We start from the raw sequence: 21,118 nt of genomic DNA, 5'->3' as shown, positions 1-21,118 counted from the left end.
AGGGAATTTAGTTCAGTGACCTATTTCTATCTTCATTCAGACTTTATGAGTGAGCCCAAGTGTAGATGGATTTTCAGTTGTGTTAATGTGACAATGAATGTATTGCTTGTGCCTAAGAGGTACAGTCTTCCCTACTGTCACCTGCTTTACTTTCAGGGAGCAGTCTATCTCAGCTTCCTGACATGACCAAATGTATTACTGATCGTATATATGTACTTTTTAATGTCTGGCATAATAATACAAATTAAGATTAAATTTCCTATCTCCTCCATGCTACTCCCAAGAATACAAAGAAGTCAGATGAATTGATGTGAATTTCTCCCTACCTAGAAGATGTTCCTTTTACTGCATTTCCATCACCATCTCCTACACAACCTGGGGCAGTGGACAGGGGAGGGCACAGACTGATATGTAGGTTGCCTTACGTTAAAACAGCCCCTCATGTGACTGTAATTTTAATGCGTGTGCTGCAGAGTCTCTACCTGATAAATGCAGCAAGGAGCATATTTGGAAAACGCTGAGCCGCGGCTCTGTGCTGTCCTAGGTCTCCAGTCAGCTCGGAAGGAACCCTATGATAGCAGCTGGATGAAGTCCCACCTCTGACGTTTAAAGCAGTTTCTGCGGTACACACTGAAGTGCCTCTTCCACTTTGCCTGGGTGCTGCAGGCAACAGTACAGCATTCTTAACCTTTCATGGCCAAACATGCTTTTCTTGGAGTTGTCCTTTTTCATTTCTCCAGATAGACATACCTTTGCCTCCTCTTCCTAAGTGCTGAACTGGAAGAACCAATTCCCTGGCCTTGCTGGCTGGACTCGCACTGACTCAGCCCAGGATGCAGCTAGCCTTCTTAGCAAGGGCACGCTGCCAGCTTGCATCCAACTTGCTGTCCGCCCACTGGTCCCTGGCTGCAAAGCTGTTTTCTAGTCACTCAGTCTCCAGCCTACCCTGCTGCATAGTGTTATTCTACCTGAGATCCAAGACTTTGCACCTGACTTTTAGAGACTTCATTTCATTCCTATGAGCTGATTTCTGCAGCTTGAGTAGCTTTCCTGCAGTAAGCAGCCTTGCCCTCTACCGCAATGACTGTTAATTTGCCATCATCCACAAATACCTGCTGCCTCAGGCACTTCAATGAAACATGTGCTGCTAATTATTAAATAGATGGGCCATTTTTTCTAAATATATTCCAGTGTGTTGTAGCCAAACATCAGTCCACACTACCAAATAACCCAATTTTAAAGGATACCCGGCTTCTCTGCTTGCATCAGTGGTTTTGGGTCACAGGAGCGGCACAGCAGTTGGCTGTCACTAATAATGAATACTAGATTGGTGTTTGAAATCTTCTCTGCATGATAAAGTCTGGAAAAAAGCCAACAAAAGATATGTGTAAATAAAACAAGGAAGCCCGCACTTGGGAAGGACATGCATTATTGGAATAAAAAGTCATCTACTTTCAGGTTCAATCTGCTGCCTACGGTTATTCTATCTTATTAATGAACAGTGGAGAAACATTTATAAAAAATGCTGCAATGTATTTGACATTTACATGATTTTCTCTTTTGACTGGACTTATTAGTGGAAAAAAATGGAAAAGAGCATGGAATGACTTCAAATAACTAAACAGTTAGCTCCATGCTGCTAAAGCAGGAGCTGTACTGCAAAATAAATAAGCCCAGCTGTAAGAAGGGAGAGAAAGAGGTTTTAGGGTATGTATACTGAATATAGGATATGTATATGTTGTATGTTTGTTTACACATAATTATACAAAATGCCTTTTAGTTAGTAAGGTTGTTTTCAATTTACAAATAATTGTATCTGCAGCATTATATCTTTAAGCTATAGATACTACTCTGCATGAGTTATGACATAGATGCAGGGGTAGTATTATTTCTGGATTTTCAAGGACTGATTTGCATGTACTATTTAAACTATTACTGCCTCTACAGAAGAGGCAGACAGACCTTTCAGCGAGTGGAAAAACAATGATAATATTTCTTAGCTATTAAGAAAATGCTTTAGCATGCTACAGAAAAGTAAATTCAGAACACCATAACAGCTTAACTGCATTTAAAGGATTCTAAGTAGATTTTTATACACATATAAAGTGACAAGCAATTTTTCTAAATAGGTGGTTACTGGCCTGTATAGGCAGAGTTTTGACTGCTTAGATGTGAATCGTTTTGATTATTTCTGAAATTTCACAGATCCTGTCACTGACTGGGTACAGTGGCAGGACAAAATACCTCTGGTAATTCAATAACTGATCTTATGATTCTGTATCTGGCTGCTTGAACCAGTTTAAACTACCCGTTCATAGTCCTTCCCATCCCATGGTGCCGTTTGTGCAGTATTAACGTAATTGTTTCTGAAATCTTAAGGTAAACGGAAGCACCTTTCTGAAAACTCCCCCGATTGAAAATAAAATAAATAAATAAAAATTCAGCGGAAACAGCTCCCTGCCCAAGAGGTGGCCCGGCACGGCACAGCTGCGCTGGCCACGCGCAGCGGGAGGGTGGCCGTGGGAACGGAGGGCTGGGCGTATTCACCGTCCTGCAGCCGCTTTCTGCCGGCCTTGAACAACGGTCTCCAAGGAGTCTGAACTCTGTCTGTTACAGCAATTGTAATTCCTAAGACAGTTTCAGAAATTGCTAATATATGTAAAAACTTCTCCCAACAGGCTCTTTTGCAAAACACAGAATCATGTTCAAGTTGCTACGTTTCAGAAGTCTATGAAGGTTTTAACCTAACATTAAACACCTTCTTGAAGAGGCACATGAAGCCTGAAGCATTCTTTTAACTACCAAACAAAACCACATGGTTTGCTGGAGAAGACCATCACTCCAGTTCAGGCCTTCTTTTTTTTTGCATTTTTCTGTCTTTACCGTAACAGCACAGCTATTATAGCTAGAAACATGCAGCAATATTTCACTTAAAACAGCATCAGCTTCACTTGATCCTTTCTTACTTTGCTGAAATCTTTCTAGCTTACAAATGCATACTAGACTCCACATAATACTTGTTCATATAGAATACCACAGATGTCTTTACTTTTAGCATTTTTTTAAATATTTACCCATGAATTTTAAACTGAATTATAAATTTGCTGAAAAAGATGTATTAAAATGCCTTTAAAATGCCTTTTTTGGGGGGGAGAGGGAAAGGCAACCTCTTTAGGAAATCCATCTATTTGATTACTCAAGATGGAATATATTTCCAAGGTTTCTAACAGTACCCTCAGAGACTGATGAATACTGATATGGATCTAGTCTGTATCCACTGCTAAATCATCAGCACTGCTGACTACAAGGTGAATTTGAAGTTTAATAATACAAACTTGTAGTCCATTAAAAATTCAAATACATAAACAGATTAATGAGAATCATCTTCTGAATATTTCAGAACCAACTCCCCCAAGGATCATGTAATATATTAAAACAAATTATATTAGAAATGAGATGTTTTTTGATAAAGTATATATAAACTATACATATAGCAAAAGAATATATATATGACAATAACTGGAAAAAAATACACTTTTTCTTTGATAGTCCAATTACTGTTCACATTAATTCTAACACAAATAGAAATTAAGATTTATTCTAACACAAATGTAAAGAAAATGTATTTTATTCTCTATACTTCTTCTGTATACTCTCTTACCTATCTAAGTTTGATGTGATTAATCAGAAATGTAATTTTTTTGTTCTTATAGCAGTGAGATTAGCTTTTTAAAAATAAATGAATGTCCCCAAACTATTACTTATATTGAATATAATTTACCTGGAGCAGTTTATACAATCCACAATGCCACCAAAAGATTTATCATCATTTTCAAAGAAATACTGAGTCTGCTCAGTGATGCAGCTTGTTTTAGGCAGGGCAGCACCAAAATCATCATCTTCCATATCAGCTGGCAGAAAGAAGAAAAGAAGTAAATAAAGAAATAATGACATTTTAAAGTTATAGCTGCAATGAGGAGACACAAAATGGCTCCCCACCTATTTTTTTACCTTCTACTTCTCTCAAAGTTGACTCTTTAACAGTTTCTTGACTTACCTGCCTCAAGGAAACGTGGGAAAGTCAGGCTCAAAAACAGCTGCTGTAAGATAGACCTGAACACAGGAAAAGAATACATTTGTTAAATGATCTTCATCTACTCTATATTTTACTGGCTCTCAAAGAAATGCCCCCGAGTTAGATGCTTTACATCGACTAAGGCTCATTAAGTTGCTGTGAAGGAGGTGAACACTGGTACACTACAAGTACATTATAAAGTTTATCTCTGCACTGGCAACTTTTAAAATCCTCTTGCTTTTGCTCTTGAGGCATAGAATATAGTTTATTCCTAGATGCTGCCAAAACATTTACACTTACAGACCTCTATTTATGTCAAATTATTTTTCTTCATTCAAAATCACATTTTTCCTATTTTATACACTTGAAGCAGGTACTGGCTTGCCGCATTCATAGCTCCCTTCTACGCTACCAACCTGTCAAAATAGGAACCGCCAGGTAGGTTCTCTCACTCACTGCTTGTGCTTAAGTTTTCTTAAGTTGTTTTCATGTTTGAAGCTCTGCTCTGCCTTCAAGTATCTCTTCCCTTCACATTCAATCCTAACGCCCGTACTGCATGTGGAAGGGAGCATATGGTGCTATTCAACCACCAGGATTATCTACTTTTCTCCTAAGCTAGTGTGATATACACGTAAAGAAGCTGAATGTGCCTGCCATCTTCCCAGCTCGAGTACAGCTTGGAGGAGCTCTGGAGTCACTTCCACAGCCTTGCACCTTGAACCATCAGACGGACAGCGCATCAGCCTTGGTGGACGAGGGGAGGCATAACGCCACCCAACAGCGATTCGATGTGCTGACGGCGGTCAGCATCCTCGCCTAGCCCTTCTGCAGGGTTTGCCTCGGCGGGCACAGAGCACGAGCAGACGAGGCAGACCGGGAGAACGGGGCCAAGCCTGCTGACTGAAAGAGCGCAAAGGAGAAACGATACGTACTCTCTTAATCAAATGCCGATGTATCCCATACAAACTCTGCAAATTATCACTCGCTCTTTAATTCCATATTGTGGCCTGAAACATTATAGTTGCCTTTAAGCTGGTTTCTCTTACCTCTCTGGATTTACTTTTGCCAGGTGCCTCACTAAATCCATTTTTTGTCAATCCTTTTCACTCTGCTTGCTTAATAGCCGTCTCTGCCTGCTTCTGACGTAGACTCCATTAAAAACATGTCCATAGAAATACTTTTATGTGGTACTTTCAAGCTAAACATAATGCAAAATAAACCTCAGGTCTAAATTGAGTCCAGACCGCTGAGTCTGACTTGAACACTGATAACCTAAAGTTTCTCTGCTTAAGAAGAGCTCAAGTTTCTTTGATGGGATTGCTGCCCATCTTCAGTTTTTTGAGATGTGCTGTTATTCAAGAAAACCAACATCTTAACTGTTGCTGTTAAGAAAATGTAACCAACAATAAAAAAACATACCATCTTTGTAGTGCTATCTATGAGATAATTATTACATATTTGTTCAGCTGCTATATATTTTAACTCTTAAATCTAGGAAGTAGGTAATTTATTCCAGCCTGGTAATTATGATAAAAAAATAAGCACCATGAGACACCCTTCAAGGGTGCAATTCACACCACTGCAAAAGTATCACACCATTCTCAATGAGTTACCTCAATTTAGTGTTGGGGTAAGTAGCTGATGGAAGTGCCTATCCACATGGCTCTGAAATGGGCAAAATTATTTCTGTGGCTATGATTAATTACGCATAAAGAAAAGTCAAAAGAAAAGTTCCTAAATGGATCTTTAGTGTTAAGATGCATCCAGTATTGTGACAGTGAAAGATAAAATTAATGCTGGTGCAATCCTGTCTCTTTCAAGGTCAATTCTAAATATCAGAATAATTTAAATATATCACCATGCTTTCTTCATAAATATATAGCAAACATTAGTACCTATTACTAGAGAATTATACAAAGCCCCTTTTTAATATATTAAAGCTTTTCTGAGCAAAGCAAAAGGGGAAACTTCATAATATATTGCTTTATATATGTTTGCTTCCTTAAAATAGTTCAGCGGTGCTTTTCACATTTTGTTTCAAAGAATCAGCTAATAATTTACATGGGAACCTTTAACTAAATGTGTAACCAAAAAATGTATCCAGCATTCTTTACATTTTGCTATAGCCTGAATGTATTCAGATAAAATGATATTCACTGAAAAGCAAAAACTGATTTTCTTAAGATTTCTTACTAGAAAAGAGGAAAGAAAATAATTCTGAAATAGAGAACCAATACTTCTGAATAGAATAATTTCATCTGAGCCTTCACACCAGTCGAGAAGACTTGGACAAATATATCAGCCCAACTTACTTCCTGAAGCGTCAGAGCACACAATTACAAAACCTGGCAAGAAGAGTTTAGAATTTGATAGTAGACTGAATACTGAACTTTCAGAAAAGTTTGAGAACGTAACTAGCTGCACAAACTAGGGTTCAGCTAAGTTTTAAAATTTAAAAGAAAGACTAAAGCAGTCTCCATCTACTGAATAATTATAGTTTTGATATATAGATTTCCTAAACACTTACCAGGCAGCTGCTGAAGCCCACCATCCTAAATGCAAAATATCTGTTATTGTAGGCTGGGAAAAAAGAACAAAGATTATGTCATTGACATAGACACCTGCACCCTTATCAGGGATTGTCATTAACCTCACAAGGGACTACTGACCACGTAAGCAGAACGAAGTCCAGCTCCTTGTTTTGGTTCTTCTTCTGGATCACAGACAGACTGATAGTCGTAAGACTTGTTAAAGGCATACAAGGACATGTTAATCAGGTTTCGCATCAGGCCAGGGTCAATTTCACCAAAGAATCTTCCAATCTGAAGTGAGAAGGTACAAGGAAATAAGTTAAGGCACTTCTGAATATTCTTCTTATACGTCTACATAAAAAAAGTTAACTCTGAAATTTTTTTACTAATTCTTTTTCTAAGGAAACTCATTCAGTTGTGCTGTCTGTATATCTGTTTCCCTGCCTGTATTATCTGTTTGTCTCTCTGATCATTTCTCTTCCAATAGCTGGGGATAGAGATTAAAATCCTTTAAATTACATGACAGCTGGCCCAAGCCTACACTTAAATCTGTCCTGCAACAGAGCTGAAGACCAGACTTGAGCACTGGCATATTATCACCCATATCAATGGGATTTTTTTTTTTTTTTTATGTTTCAGACATGTTTTTTCCAATCTCTGACCCATTGTTCCAAATTTTGATGAGTACAATATATATAAATGAAATATCTATTCTTAGGACAAGCTGAGAGTGATATGCTACTTTTTGTTGTAAAACAAATCCCTGTTGTGTTTCATGTCCTACTGCACTTAAAAAAATATACATACCTGTTGGCTATATTCATCTCGATTTGACATCAAAAGAAATCCACCATCATCAAGGATAACACAGTCCACATGCTATTGTAAGAAAGTAAAAAAAACATGTTTTGCAGCAAGGATTCATAAAGGCAACACATTGGTGAGAAACTCTTGTTTATTCAACACTTCAGAAGTATCTTCAAATCTATGTGGCTCAGGCTAAATGACAAATCCATTGCTATGGGCCAGTATTAAATTATAATAATAATTATCAGTATTATAGAAGTTTGTCCAGATCAAAGGCTTAATTACGGCTTAATTTCACAAAAGCTATTTTGTAAAGTCTTTGTTAGCTCTAAGAGTGCAATATCCTTACTAAACCATACAACATTGAGTCTTAACTCATAATAATGGACTGAAACTTCTGGTGTGCTTTCAGCCATGCTTAAAGACCTTTTCCATTTGCAGCTTTTCAGGGCAGAAGGCCTAAAGGAAGACTCTCTACTTGCTATTCATTATTATTTTCACATTTCTGTATATGCCAACTTTGCCCAGGTCTGCAGTGGGTTTCTGCTGGGTGTCAGGTGCAGGAACAGGAAGCCCACTGGTCACTTACACTTTGCACTTTGCAGGAGATACTGGTAGGCAGAGACCACGGAGATACTAGTGAGGCCATGTACATACTATTTTGCTGTAACTCCTGCATTTAATATTCAAACTAAAAAAAAGGAGACCTGAGCAGAGAAAGCTTTTAAGCACATGGCAGAAACTGATACTGTGACAGCTCTCCAAGCCCTACTCTCTTGAGTGCTAGCAGAGCTATGGGATCCCAGCAGCATCAGCTGGGACTGGTTCCTGAACCAGCAGGAAACAGAAGACAGAAAGATGACTAATGACTGTTGAAGGGTACAACAGGTACTCTGGTGCTTTTTAGTTTGCATTTATCTTTCTCTAAGATACTCTTAGGATTTTTTTTTTCCTCTCAGAACTTATTTTTTTAATCATGTTCTTTCCTCATGATTCACCTCTTGCTTTGAAAATTATCATTATCCTTTCTCACTTTTTTTTTTATCTACATCATTCTCTATTTCTCCTACCCTTTATATTGTTCTTTTTCTTCTCTGTGGTTCTCGTAACATCATTGCAATGACTTTTGCAACAACCACTCCATCTGACTTTTGCTCCCTCTTTTATTCCTTCCCCTCCTAATCTTCATTTTCCTCAAGACATAAATGACTAACATTTTTTTTTTATAAAATCATTTCTGATTTTAAACCTCAGAAAATATCATGATAGAATAGTGGCCTTAGATACGACTAGATAGAACAGGAGTGAATTTTCATTATCCACCAGATATTTATAAGCTAAACATACACTTACCATACTGTTTCTTTCACAGCCACAGATTTCACTATTGCACTAAAAAATAGAAGCACAGTAATTTTCACAAAAATGTTTCAAACGAAACTGCATTTCTCAGTGACAACTACCAAATATTTCTGCAGTAGCTCATCCCAAATTAATTCCGAGAAAACCCTCAGAGAGGGTTTTTTTTTTCCCTTAGGTGCTCTGACACTGCAGTTGATGCACTTGGCTCACCAGCTCATACCCAGCTCTGATCCCTGAATCGGCCAGACAAGGGTATCGACTCCATTAGCATGTAAGAAACTGAGCAACAGTGCCCCATCCAACCGTCCCATAATCACCATTTGGTGCTTCTCCTTTCCAAAGGTACTAAATAATTCCTTAGTTTTTCCTTCCTTCTTTTTCTCCTTCCCATTTCCACCTAAACTTTATATTTAAGGAATGAAAGGGTTAAGCATCTACTTAAGTTCTACTAAAATGCTGTGATATTGCTTGCAGTATAAATCCTTACTAGTCACTGCTTGTATATCACCCATATTAAAGAAAAATAGATTTATTTTCTTCAGTTTTTGAAACATTTCTTCTGCAGATTTTATTCACTGTTACAGCATGATCTGAACAGTGAGCCTGCTGGCTAGAATATGTCATTTTTCTTTGTCTTTCTCCATGTGCTATAATTATGAAGGCAAGACATAAAAAATACAGCCTGTTTCAACATAGATTTTTTTTTGTGCATTTGGATAATTTAAATCCCACAACTACTTGGCAACTACACATCAGTGAAACTCTGGCACAAAGAGCTGCTAGACCTATTTGCATCTGAGTTTGAGAGATGAAAATAAATTTCAAAAAAAGACTTGGTCAATTCCTTACCAGGCTTTTGATTGTGGTTTTTGTGAAATTTTCCATCCAGCTGGTTGCATCAATTTTTATTCCAACAACTAACAAGAGATACATAAAAGTCTTTTTTTAGTAAAATGAAAAAAAAAAAAAAAAAAGAAACTGTAGAATCCTAAAAAAGGAGAAAATTATATAATAAACATAACTTCTTAAACTGGAAAAATAATAAAATTAGTTTTGCTCTGTTACCTGGCCACCAAGACCCTTCATGAGACTAATTAAGTATTCTTACTGCAACACTGCTAGATATTTGGCTGGATTTTCACTAATAAAAACAGAATAGTCTCAGAGAATAGAGTGTTACATAAACTGAAGCTCTTTTGAAATCTCAGTTAAATTTCTAACTGACTCCACTGTGGAGCAAGAACAAAACAACACCTGTTTTTAGCATTTCAGCACCATTCTATCTTACCTGCAGGTTTTAGAAGTTTCCCATTAATTGTTATTTCCACAGCCTTGCTTACCATAATCCCTGTTTCATAGCTATTGGCACCGCTTTCTGAGAGTAGAGAAAGAAGGAGAAAAAGAAAAAGAGGTTAGCATGATATAAAAGCCTTTTTCTCAGAAATTGAAATTAATGATTATTCAAATACTGGCTATCACTCCCCAAAATCTTTATTTGAAAACACTGGCCCAACTGTACTTCACATTTATCACCTGTAATAGCTCAGATAACTAACATCTGGATGACTAAGAGGAATAATTTTGTTTACTTTTCTTCATTCAGTTTTTGGACATGGTTACACTGCTTAATATACCGAGTGTAGCCTTTTTTCCGCAAGCATCGCCATGAAAAACTTCACATGTGAGCAGCCCTATTAAAAACAGGATCGGTGCCAAAGATTTTATCATGCTGGGGTCTGGGTAATTTTCAATACAGAGCACACTGACACCACTCACCAGCTGACAATTACTACTTTGACAGACTTCAGCCTGTTTTCAGCACTACTTAGTAGGAAAAGGCAAGTTAAAAGCACATTCCCTGAAACTCTTTGAGGAACAACAAGGGCTTCAGGGAATTTATTTAATTACATTGTTAATATTTAATTGATAAAAAAAAGTAATAAATAAATATGTAATAACAGCAAGAACAGATCCCATGTGTTTTAAGAGAGGACTAAGTCATTTGTGTTAGCATCTGCTTTTAGAGGAGCTTAGTAAGGTTAATTCTGCTCAGATCAGTAATGAGCCTCTTCTGGCTAATCCATTTATGATCATGCATATATAGGTTTTAAGTCTCATAGTAGGGCAGAGAAACCATTTTTGGCAAATAACACTGACTGGAAATAGAATTCAAAAGCAAAGGTTACACGGAGCTGTTCTCCCTCTGTGTGATTTTCTTTCCTTTCCTTTCAAAATAATTCTGCTGAAACATCTATGGAAACCACTGTTCATAGAATCATAGAATCAGTAAGGTTGGAAGGGACCTCTGGAGATCAACACCTACAGCATGTTAGACAGGGTTGCATCCAGGCAGGCCTTGAAGATCTCCAGAGAAGGAGACTCCACAACCTCTCTGGGCAACCTGTGCCAGGGCTCCATCACTCTCACAGGGAAGAAATTCCCCCTCACGGTCAGGCAGAACTTCCTGTGCTTCAATTTCTGCCCATTGCCTCTTGTCCTGTCACATGGGACAACTGAAAAGAGTTTGTCCCCGTCCCCTTGACACCCTCCCTTCTTGACACATTGATCAGACCCCCCCTCAGTCTTCTCTTCCCCAGGCTGAACAGGCCCAGCTCTCGCAGCCGTTCCTCATAGGGCAGGTGCTCCAGCCCTCTGATCATCTTTGTAGCCCTGCGCTGGACTCTCTCCAGTAGCTCCAGGTCTCTCTTGTAGTGGGGAGCCCAGAACTGGACACAGTACTCGAGGCCTCCCCAGGGCTGAGCAGAGGGGCAGGATCATCTCCCTCGACCTGCTGACAACACTCTTCCCAATGCACCCCAGCAGACCATTGGCCTTCCTGGCCACAAGGCCACATTGCTGGCTCATGGTCAGCCTGTCATCCACCAGCACTCCCAGGTCCTTCTCTGCAGAGCTGCTCTCCAGAAGATCAGTCTCCTTCTCTCCCCCAGATACCCACCCTTTAATTCCATACCTGCAGGATTGCTCTCTATCCTTGGATCTTGGCTACTCAAGATCACTCCTTGCCTAGTACAGCCTCAGCTCCTCGTTTAAGCCTGATCCTAAGCAGACTTTAGCTATGATCAAAGGGAAGAACTCAGTCTCACACCTCCAGAGGCAATCCCCCTGCTTGTTCTACTCACAATACACAATCCATAGCCTGATTCTACCACCTGCAACCTGAAATTTATTTTGGCCAGATTTTATTTCAGTTTCATGTATTTCTTTTTCAAAGATGTTGATGATTTGGATCTCCACCTCCTGCCTTAGTCTCTTCCTTCATATTTACGGGTTAACAAAATGTAAACTGCCCAAAAAGAGGAATTATTTTCCATTATGACGTAACAGATAAAGGCCAAGGTGCTTCACAGAGGGATACTATTTCTTACATAATACCATTAGTTTCCTTACGTTTCCTTATCTATACATTAAGTTTCAGTATCTCTACCTTAAATCAAACACAAAAGTACCTGAACTCTATCAGCTTTCTCCCTTTAACATAAATAAAAATAAATGTGTTTGGAAAACAGGTTGCCTATTCTCATTCCCTGCTGCTTGCTGGAATTTCACCTTGCGGGAGCTCATGCAAACCATTTTTTTATTGGCTTTGGTTAACGTAAGTACAAATAAACTCAACTCTCAAGCCAAGCTTTCAAAAGGTGTCATATATTTTGCCTGCTTTGAACTCAAGGATTTTGCAGGCCAGCACAATAAATGAAAACTCTGCAAATCTTCTGGGCTTTGCTAATTCTGAGCATATAGGGACATCAGAGTGGATGACAAAATATTACTTCCCTTGTTTAGTGCCCTTCTAAGTACTTTCTTCTTTAACAAGAGTTGATGCCCCAGGTTTGTTTTTCTTACAAAGTGTCACACTTTATAACCCTGCAGCCTTGCTCAGTGAGCTTAACTGGCAAGGAAAACTGCCACAAATTTACTTATATTGGACCAACCAGCTGTGAAAATTTCAAAACAATGATGACTTACTGTTGTAGTACGGAGCCGTGAAAATATAGTTGTCATTATCTAAGCTCCGTTTATAGAAGCTGACTTCATAAGTTTCAGCATTTTCCAACCAATCTTCTCCTGCCCTACGTATGAAAAAAATGTAATTAAAAAAAACATAGTTAGCTTCTCATTTAAATGGTGCTGCACAAGGTATTTATGTTTCGCAACTGGAAAAAATATGAGATTCATTTATAATAGTCCTCAGATGATGTTTAGATGCCTACACTTTGTAAAAATCTCAGCTTTCATTGATTTAATAGCCAGGTATAAGTAGTAAAACTGTGGAAAAAAAATAAAATTATATACTTGGAACAACATGGACCATGTCTCACCATTTTCAGATATGTTTAGACAAATATAACTGGAAAATTACTGTTACTTAGAATAAAATATAAATAATCCTTTATACCACATACTATTTTTAAATAAATTTTCATCCAAAAAGATTTTATACCATTAAAAACAACAAAAAATAAACTGATTTGGGGAGAAAAGTACATTGTGAATCCTTCATTTTCGTGAGACATACAAAATAACCTAAGAAAATAGATAAATTTACCATACATCAGTATGTCAGTGCTGGTGCTCTCACTATTTCCAGTCACTGAAGCTAGTGTTCAGCTGATAATATGAACTCTTTCACAATCTCCTTTCCATTCTCTGGTAATGATACATTTTTTTTAATGACACATTTTGTCTCTTGAAGTCTCTTAATCTAAATAAAATCATCTGCTGCCCTAGGGTATGTGGTTCTGCAGCCTGCTAGGCAAAGGCCCGCTTGGGAGCCACGAGGAGGTAGCGCGGCCCCACTCCTCCCAGAAGGGCTCTCTTTTACTGCTACTCACTCTACGCTGATGAGAAACTTGGATTACAATGGCCTGCTTTGGATATGGATAAACTGGTACATATACACCAACCACACCACCAGCAGCAGCATTTTCTAACTACAGGTATCTCATACATTAAATTACGTCACTAACATTTCCTTTGCCACGTTCTTACTACAACCTCTCTCTCTATATATTTTATATATATATATATTATATATTACATATATTTAAACATAGCAACTCCAACAGTCTTAAAAATTCGTAGCTAGCTAGAATTCACAGTTGATGCTACACTACGCACCATCGGGGGAAGGATTTTCAGAAGTGATGCCAGAGACTTCTCTGCACAAATATATATTTGCATTCACATAGCATGCTACTGAACTGCAGTCCATAAGCATCTAATCTGTAAGGGTTTATATGGCAGGCTGGTAAACCGGTGGGGAGAATTTCATAACCAAAATAAAACCATGTCACTCCTATGACATAGGTAGCGTTTCTGATGTAGTAGTACTCCTCTGTAACACATGGGAGAATATGACAGAAAGGAAAAGAGTTTCTGTGAAAGTGCCTTGTGATTCCCAGTTATTCTAGCTATACAGGCCACAACCATTTAACATTGCACCCTTAGAAGTTTCAAAATTCATCTTCATATTATATTATTTATAATAAATTCTTACCTTTTGGGGAACACTCTAGTAATTCCACCATCCGTAACAACAAATTGTGCAACAACTCCATCACTATAAACAAAAATAAGGTTTAAAATGAAAACTAACAGAAATTCTTGCAAGTTCCCGTATAAAGAGATGCCATTTAAGTACATAATTATGAATTAAATACCTATCTTGTGTCAACATTTAATATGCATCATATATCTATGTATACACACATTTATTGCTTTATTAGCAAATCAATGGAAATTTGTTTTTCAAAGTATGAAATTCTTAAAAAAAATCACAGCCAATGAAATTAATACTTACAAAGACAGCTTACTCCAGTAATTTTGGGCAAGTTCATTTGTAAATCCTGCATCCAGCAAAACTCTAATGACCATATCAGTATTACCTAGCAAAAGAGTTAAGACACTCATCTGAGACCATGCAACATTGAGTTTTATTAAATTGTTAAAATGAAATTCCAAGCCCAAAAATATATTATCTTCTATCCAAAAATGGGCACATAGAAATAAATGAATTTTGAGTAAGTAACTTAGATAGGTATGTTCTTTTTAAGTAACTTTGAACAGGAAGTTTGAGGTCAGTGTTTCTCAATCATCCTTCTCAGTACCACTTTGCATGAGAAAGTTCTTGGAATGGTCAACTGAAGAAATATACCTTAATATCGATTTTATCACGGTGTTAAAATGTTTTGCAAGCCTTAGTAAAAATGCTTTTTGATAAAATCAGCTGAAACCTGAATGCTTAAGCATGCCATATATAGAGCTATGAGCTCTGAACTCCCAGATAAGGCACTGTTTTGTATGCTAATTTAATTCTAATTAAGATCTACACATTATTCAGCTGGGTCAGCATGTTAAATTGTATCTAAGGCCCCAGATCCACCTGGCCATTCACTTGCACACTGCCATGGTACAATATGAAACCTAAGTTCAGGGTACTGATTTACAAATATTTCTTCAGCTGAAGCAAATGACAAAACTCTGCTAATTATCTCACAGATCAGATTTGGAGGGCCTTGCTGCAGCTACATTTTCCTAGAAATTTAATGGAAACTCTATCCAAATATAAATATCAATACATGTCTCTCAGAGTGATGTTTATCTCTGCTAATCCGGACACACAATATTTTGTTAGCTGTGCCTTTGGTTCAGGATCTCCTTGTATTGCATGTACCTCCTGAAAATGATACTTCCTTACATAACGCAGATGTCTAAGACATGTAGGGTGCATTGCTCTTAGTATCTCCAGAGGTAGCTGACATGACTAACTTAGACTTCTTGGCTAATAGGTGGCTAAGGTTAGATGAGATGAGTCAAAAAAATAACAGTCATTACATTTATATATTATATATATATCATTTCAATTTAGGGACTATGTTAATTATTCCCTGTGAAAAGCCTTTTTAGCCAAGGATAATTTCCATAGCCACTGCTTCCTTCCATCAATATTGTTTGTTCACCTTTTCAGGAGAGCATTTTAAATAATTTAGAATTATCAGAGAAAAAGAAAGGAAAAATGGGAATTTTATTGTAAATTACAAAATGAAACCTAACAAAAAATTGGTATTTTGGGCATAATTACTTACTAAGCCACGCTGTACACTACATTATCATTAAATATGTCTTCCAAACTAATTTATAAAACTGGAGCTGAATATCAAGCTAGAATTTTCATGTATTAATCAGTCATTTGAAATGAATGCTTTCACTTCCAAGATTGAGCCAAGGAACTCAATAAAATTTCAATCACTGACTTATCAATGATTTATCAATTTATCAAAACCAATCAAGAATAGCCTTATAAGACACTTTCACTGTAAGATTGCATATCTAAGTATATACCCCTTTGGTTATATGGTCTAGCAAAGACATCCTTATGATATTTTTTTCTAGATGAAAAGTACTACACAAGAAGGCCTGGTCTCCCTCTCAAGTTATCAGTGGTTCCTAAGAGCAACATGTCAAAAAGCCTTGGGAAAGTAAAGAAAAAAAATCTAATTGTTTAAAAGTGATTAATAACGCTAGTCAGAGAGACATATATAAATAAATAAATCCAGACACTGAGTGCTTCAGGAGAACAGCACATTAACGGATGGCTTGTTCAAATGCCTAGCTTTCCTCATTCACTGTAAGGAGAGTTTAGGCCCCAATTTCAATACCTGAGCACCACCCCAGAGCTCTCCACTGCAGCAGTTACATCCAGCTGCGATCTCAAACTACTCAAGTCCAAGCGATATCACTTTAAACAATTTGCGAACCACTAATAGATTTTTTTTATCTTTTATTTGATTATTGGGTTTTGGGGTTATTTTATTTAGTTATTTTAGTTACAAAAACTGACAGGAAATCACACAGAAGGTTTTCTTAAGAGATCTTAAAGTCTTCTTGAGACTTACTTTGGCTGCTTTGCTCAAGAAAAAAAACTACATTTTCAAAAATTTTTGGAGTGTAGGAAAACCAACTGGCATTGTAGGTAAAATAACCTGCAATTATTTCTAAATTAACCCAGAATGCTACAAACTAATTTGAGATTTTTTTTTTTTTTTTAGAATTTTAGAATCTCAACCTTGAGTAGCAATATGTTACATTGTTACATGTAATTTTATTTAAAAAAATCAGTAAAGATAAAACTCCAAAACATAGACTTGGACTTTGATTATCTCACTTACAAGTAAGTATTTTCCTAAAGGTATAATTTCAGTGAATATAATTTCAGTGAATCAAGAAGAATACTTACATGAAGGGCTGCTTGGAGTATTTCTATCAATAAATTCATTAAAATTTAATAGAAATTCAGTGTTGTTTTCTGATTTTTTCACATCATTACAGTATTCTCTGAAAAATAACAAAATAGTCTTGTCAGCTTTGATATGCTACTGAAGCTCAGATATTCCAAAGTTCAAGCAGGACTGTGGGAGCCTAACCAAAGAATCAGAGAAAAGTTCTTCCACAGTTCTGCAGAGGGATATTCAACCCAACTATCACAGACCCTGAAAGGGGTACCATGTTAGCCATCTCCACTGATTGGCAACATCATTGGTGATTTCCAAAAGTTATCCAGCCTACAGAAGTCCTAACAGAAGTTCTACCATGTCTATCACTGACGGCACAGGATATCACAGGTACTTTTATCCCATGTCTGTCATTTTATTTGAGAATAATCTGCCTGATGAAGCAGTGGTGACATCCGTAGTTTATATGTTGTTTCACTGGTTGGAAAACTCACTCAGTAACTAGCAAACAGTGGTTCAAGGTTGTACCCAGACCGCTGACAATAGTCACCATGGGCATCTCTATAAGGTCAGCACAAGAGAGGACCAAACTAACTTAGGATTGACTGGTCACGACTGGACAGAATGAGGTTCAGATGCTGCTCTCTGAATGTGGACAGATGCGTTCAGTGAACTACGGAGCCCAGTCCAATGCTCCAGTCCTTGGAGATCTATCTCAGAGAGGAAGACCAAGCCCATCCACTTTGCTCTCAATGTTAATGACTACCTAGATGACTTAAAATGCCTCCTTTTAGGATAGAACCTCTCTCTGCCTGTTAACAGAATTCAGGCAATTGCTTTAGCAGCATTAGTTATAGTAATTATCTAAAATTTAAACACAGGTCAGGTACTCCAATTAGCATGTTTTGTGAAGGGTGGTTTGCCCTACTGCAATACCCATGGTTGATGTAACTTTGGCCCTACTTCAGACTACATCTAATAATATTTCAAGCATCTACAGGAAATAGAATTCAAATGTCTGCCTAAACCTAATTACAGGAGAACTTCGTATATGAGATAAAGCTCTTATTCCTCTGAAAAGTTGTCTGGACTGTGTAGACTATAAAGTTAGGGCCCAATAGAGTCTGTAAACTCAACGAGGAAATGCCTAGTGAATTTAAACTCCTACTATGTTAGACTGCTTAGGAAATGGGCTGGTCTAGCTCAGTTGGTTACAGCATGGTGCTAATAATGCCAAGGTCATGGGTTCAATTCCTGTATGGGCCCCTTGTTTGAGGGTTGGACTAGATGATCTCCAGAGGGCCCTTCCAACCTTACCAGCTCTATGGCAGATTGGTAGTAAAATATGTAGAATGCTGTCAGAGAGATAGTCACTCACTGCTGAGCTAGAATTGGATTTATGGGATGAGATCTTACCCTCTGAGAATTCTTAAGGACAGTTTTAATATGGTACATACCATATACACTCTTTTTTAATATGTAAAACAGATAAATAGTAAACTACTGTCATTTACATAGCGTAATATAATGAAGTAATATACCATTGGGCAATTCATTGTATACAAGCATGCTTTATAATAGTCACTGGGCATTTTGAAGGCAAATGTTGGATGTTGGGTGGGATTAAACATGCTCAATTCTAATTGAAACATGTAGAGTATAATCAATTGGAAGGACACAACATTGATGCTGAGTATTCGTTCAGCAATAAAGAGGATAGCTCTCTTTTTAAACAAACTCTATAAACTACATTAACTTTATGAACAAAAGAAGTCTTTCCAAGTATTTCGTATGAACAAGCTATCTTACTACTCTTTACTTACTCTGTTAGGGTCCTGAAAGAGTATAGGCAGAATTTGCCGTACTATACCAACATCCACGTTTCTACAGAGCTCCATATCAAACAGGCTTTAGTCACTTTAACAATTAGTAACTTGGTGGCCATTAACTGAGAAAACTGGCTATCAGTAACTTCAGAGCTTCAGAGAAATTAAATTAAATGGTTAGGCTAAGAATACATTTGAAGCTAGAGTAATATGTCTTAACTACAAATCAATCTAAAGAGAGTATAAATTTAGTAGGATACAGAAATTTGTAATATAATAAACAGGAATAATTCTAGATTAATCCTGAAGGTACAGCACTTCCACTATTTATCCTATCTTTCAAAGGAATTTAATTTTTCAGAACTATTCATCCTAGTATGTTTCCCTTAAGAAACATGCATTTACAAGGACAATCAGGACTGCACAAATCAACAAGAAAACTTATATAAATATTACACATAATCAATTTTCAATGACTCAGTGAATCTGAAGAGGTAGGTATTATGGTATGAGAAGCTAAGCAATAAAATCTTAAAAATCACAGCCACAAAAAATGAACAGAGATATATAAGAACAGAGATGTATAAGATATCTATTAAAAATATCAGAAGACCACGACAAGTCAGGTTTTACAGATCCCTCTGACTGATATAAAAATAAATCAGAGTCTGAAGATGCTATTTGCACTCTAGCAAGAAAAAAGGATTGGTCTTAGAAAACATGAGTTTAATCATTGCTTTTTTACTTAGTATTTCTTTTATCAAAATTAAATTTTATTGGTCAAGTCCATGATCTCCAGAGGTCTTTTCCAACTTTACTGATTCTATGATTCTATGTTTTCTAAATATCTTTAACCTGACCAGATTTCCTATTTACTGATGAAATAATGCTTACTACTGGCACATTGACCAACCTTGGTGCTATAAACGTATAGCCGGCTTCATCAAAATGATCAAGCTTCAGCGTTTCCGAATCTAAAAAGACGAAGAGAAAACGTCAGAAAACTGGGCTGTCATCGTTTTTTTCCTTGAATTATTTGACTTTTGCATGCATCCATAGAAAGAAATGTTTATTTTAGACTACTTTACTACTACTATACTCTATAGTTGTCAGTATTTCAGAGTGTGGGAAGAAATTACTTGATTATTATATACAATACATCTGGCAATAATAATGTTTTGTAACAATTTAGTTAGACATGACATTTAATTAATATGAAAACATGAAAATGCGTGGCACATTTTCATTAGAATTGCAGTCTGATACAAAGAAATATTTGGGACACTGAGCAGTTAGAACACAATGGTAAATTGTTGTTTACAGTATTTTCAGCAACTGGTTTTACAAACTCAACTTTATAAAAATCACTTTAAATGCTACTGAAGAAAAGGCTTTAAAAAGATGGTGTCACCGAACACCAGATGATAGGACCAGACAACAAGGATTAGAGATTAGCCACATACTGAAATGTGCATGAAAACAGAAAAGCGCTTTATATCTTCCTCCCCCCTCCTTTCTATTGCTATGGTACCCAATGATAATGGGAGAAATCCTGAGACGACGAACACAGAGGAGAATGTCCAGTAGGAATAGAAATATAAGTGAAAAAATATCAACTGTAGTAAACAGAAGGAAATTGAGCAACAAGAATATACTTGCCCTTTTTGATTGCCACTATCCATCAGAAAGAGAAAGCAGGGAAACAGAAAAAAACAGGGTAAAGCAAAAGGGGTCACAAACCAATATTTTATTCAAACAGCCCCTTGAATAAAAATATTGTGCATAGATAGATCAAAGGTTCAATTTATGTACAGCTGTAGTCTGGAAAAAAGACAAACATCTTTGAAGACCGAAGAATATGTCCTTGCCACTTATCTCTAAAGTACCTTCTGTGGCTATTTCAAGGGTCTGTTTTGCAGGTTATATTGACATAAGTGCAAAACTAGATGATCTAATCCATAAAGAGAACCATATCTACTCACTAAAATTTTAATTTTAAGGTACTCACTATTTGACAAGGTTACAAAATAAACAACACAAATTCACTTTTTAGGAAAACTTTGCCATATTCTGTCTCATATCCAAGAGGTGAAGGAAGAGGATGGTGACTTACGGCTAATCAAGTTTTCTCTAAACTAAGAGCCTGTCAATGAGCTTGATAATGCTTTTCTAACTTTGTACTTATCTACATATTTGGTCAAGTTTATTGTAAACCTTGGATAAAGTTAAAAGGATGTGATGGGTTCTATTTTGTCTATCCAGATTACA

General features: G+C 36.9%; 1 protein-coding gene across 1 annotated transcript in view; it reads right to left on the bottom strand.

The window, feature by feature from the left end:
* The window catches only part of CACNA2D1 (calcium voltage-gated channel auxiliary subunit alpha2delta 1), a 390,747-nt gene that overhangs the window by 13,649 nt on the left and 355,980 nt on the right, over positions 1-21,118 (bottom strand). Inside the window, exons 23-36 of the mRNA XM_062581317.1 lie at positions 19,764-19,824; positions 17,030-17,127; positions 14,594-14,678; positions 14,291-14,353; positions 12,760-12,863; positions 10,064-10,150; positions 9,625-9,692; positions 8,767-8,805; positions 7,414-7,485; positions 6,745-6,897; positions 6,603-6,655; positions 4,058-4,113; positions 3,782-3,911; positions 1,248-1,360 (exon numbers count right to left, since the gene is read on the bottom strand). Of these exons, the coding sequence (XP_062437301.1) occupies positions 1,248-1,360; positions 3,782-3,911; positions 4,058-4,113; positions 6,603-6,655; positions 6,745-6,897; positions 7,414-7,485; positions 8,767-8,805; positions 9,625-9,692; positions 10,064-10,150; positions 12,760-12,863; positions 14,291-14,353; positions 14,594-14,678; positions 17,030-17,127; positions 19,764-19,824 (1,182 nt within the window). The remainder of the gene's footprint in view (positions 1-1,247; positions 1,361-3,781; positions 3,912-4,057; positions 4,114-6,602; positions 6,656-6,744; positions 6,898-7,413; positions 7,486-8,766; positions 8,806-9,624; positions 9,693-10,063; positions 10,151-12,759; positions 12,864-14,290; positions 14,354-14,593; positions 14,679-17,029; positions 17,128-19,763; positions 19,825-21,118) is intronic.

This window comes from Rhea pennata, chromosome 1, assembly GCF_028389875.1.
Source record: "Rhea pennata isolate bPtePen1 chromosome 1, bPtePen1.pri, whole genome shotgun sequence".
Taxonomy (NCBI): domain Eukaryota; kingdom Metazoa; phylum Chordata; class Aves; order Rheiformes; family Rheidae; genus Rhea; species Rhea pennata.
The sequence above is the reverse complement of the archived record's forward strand: the minus strand, read 5'-3'. Positions and strand labels throughout refer to the sequence as shown.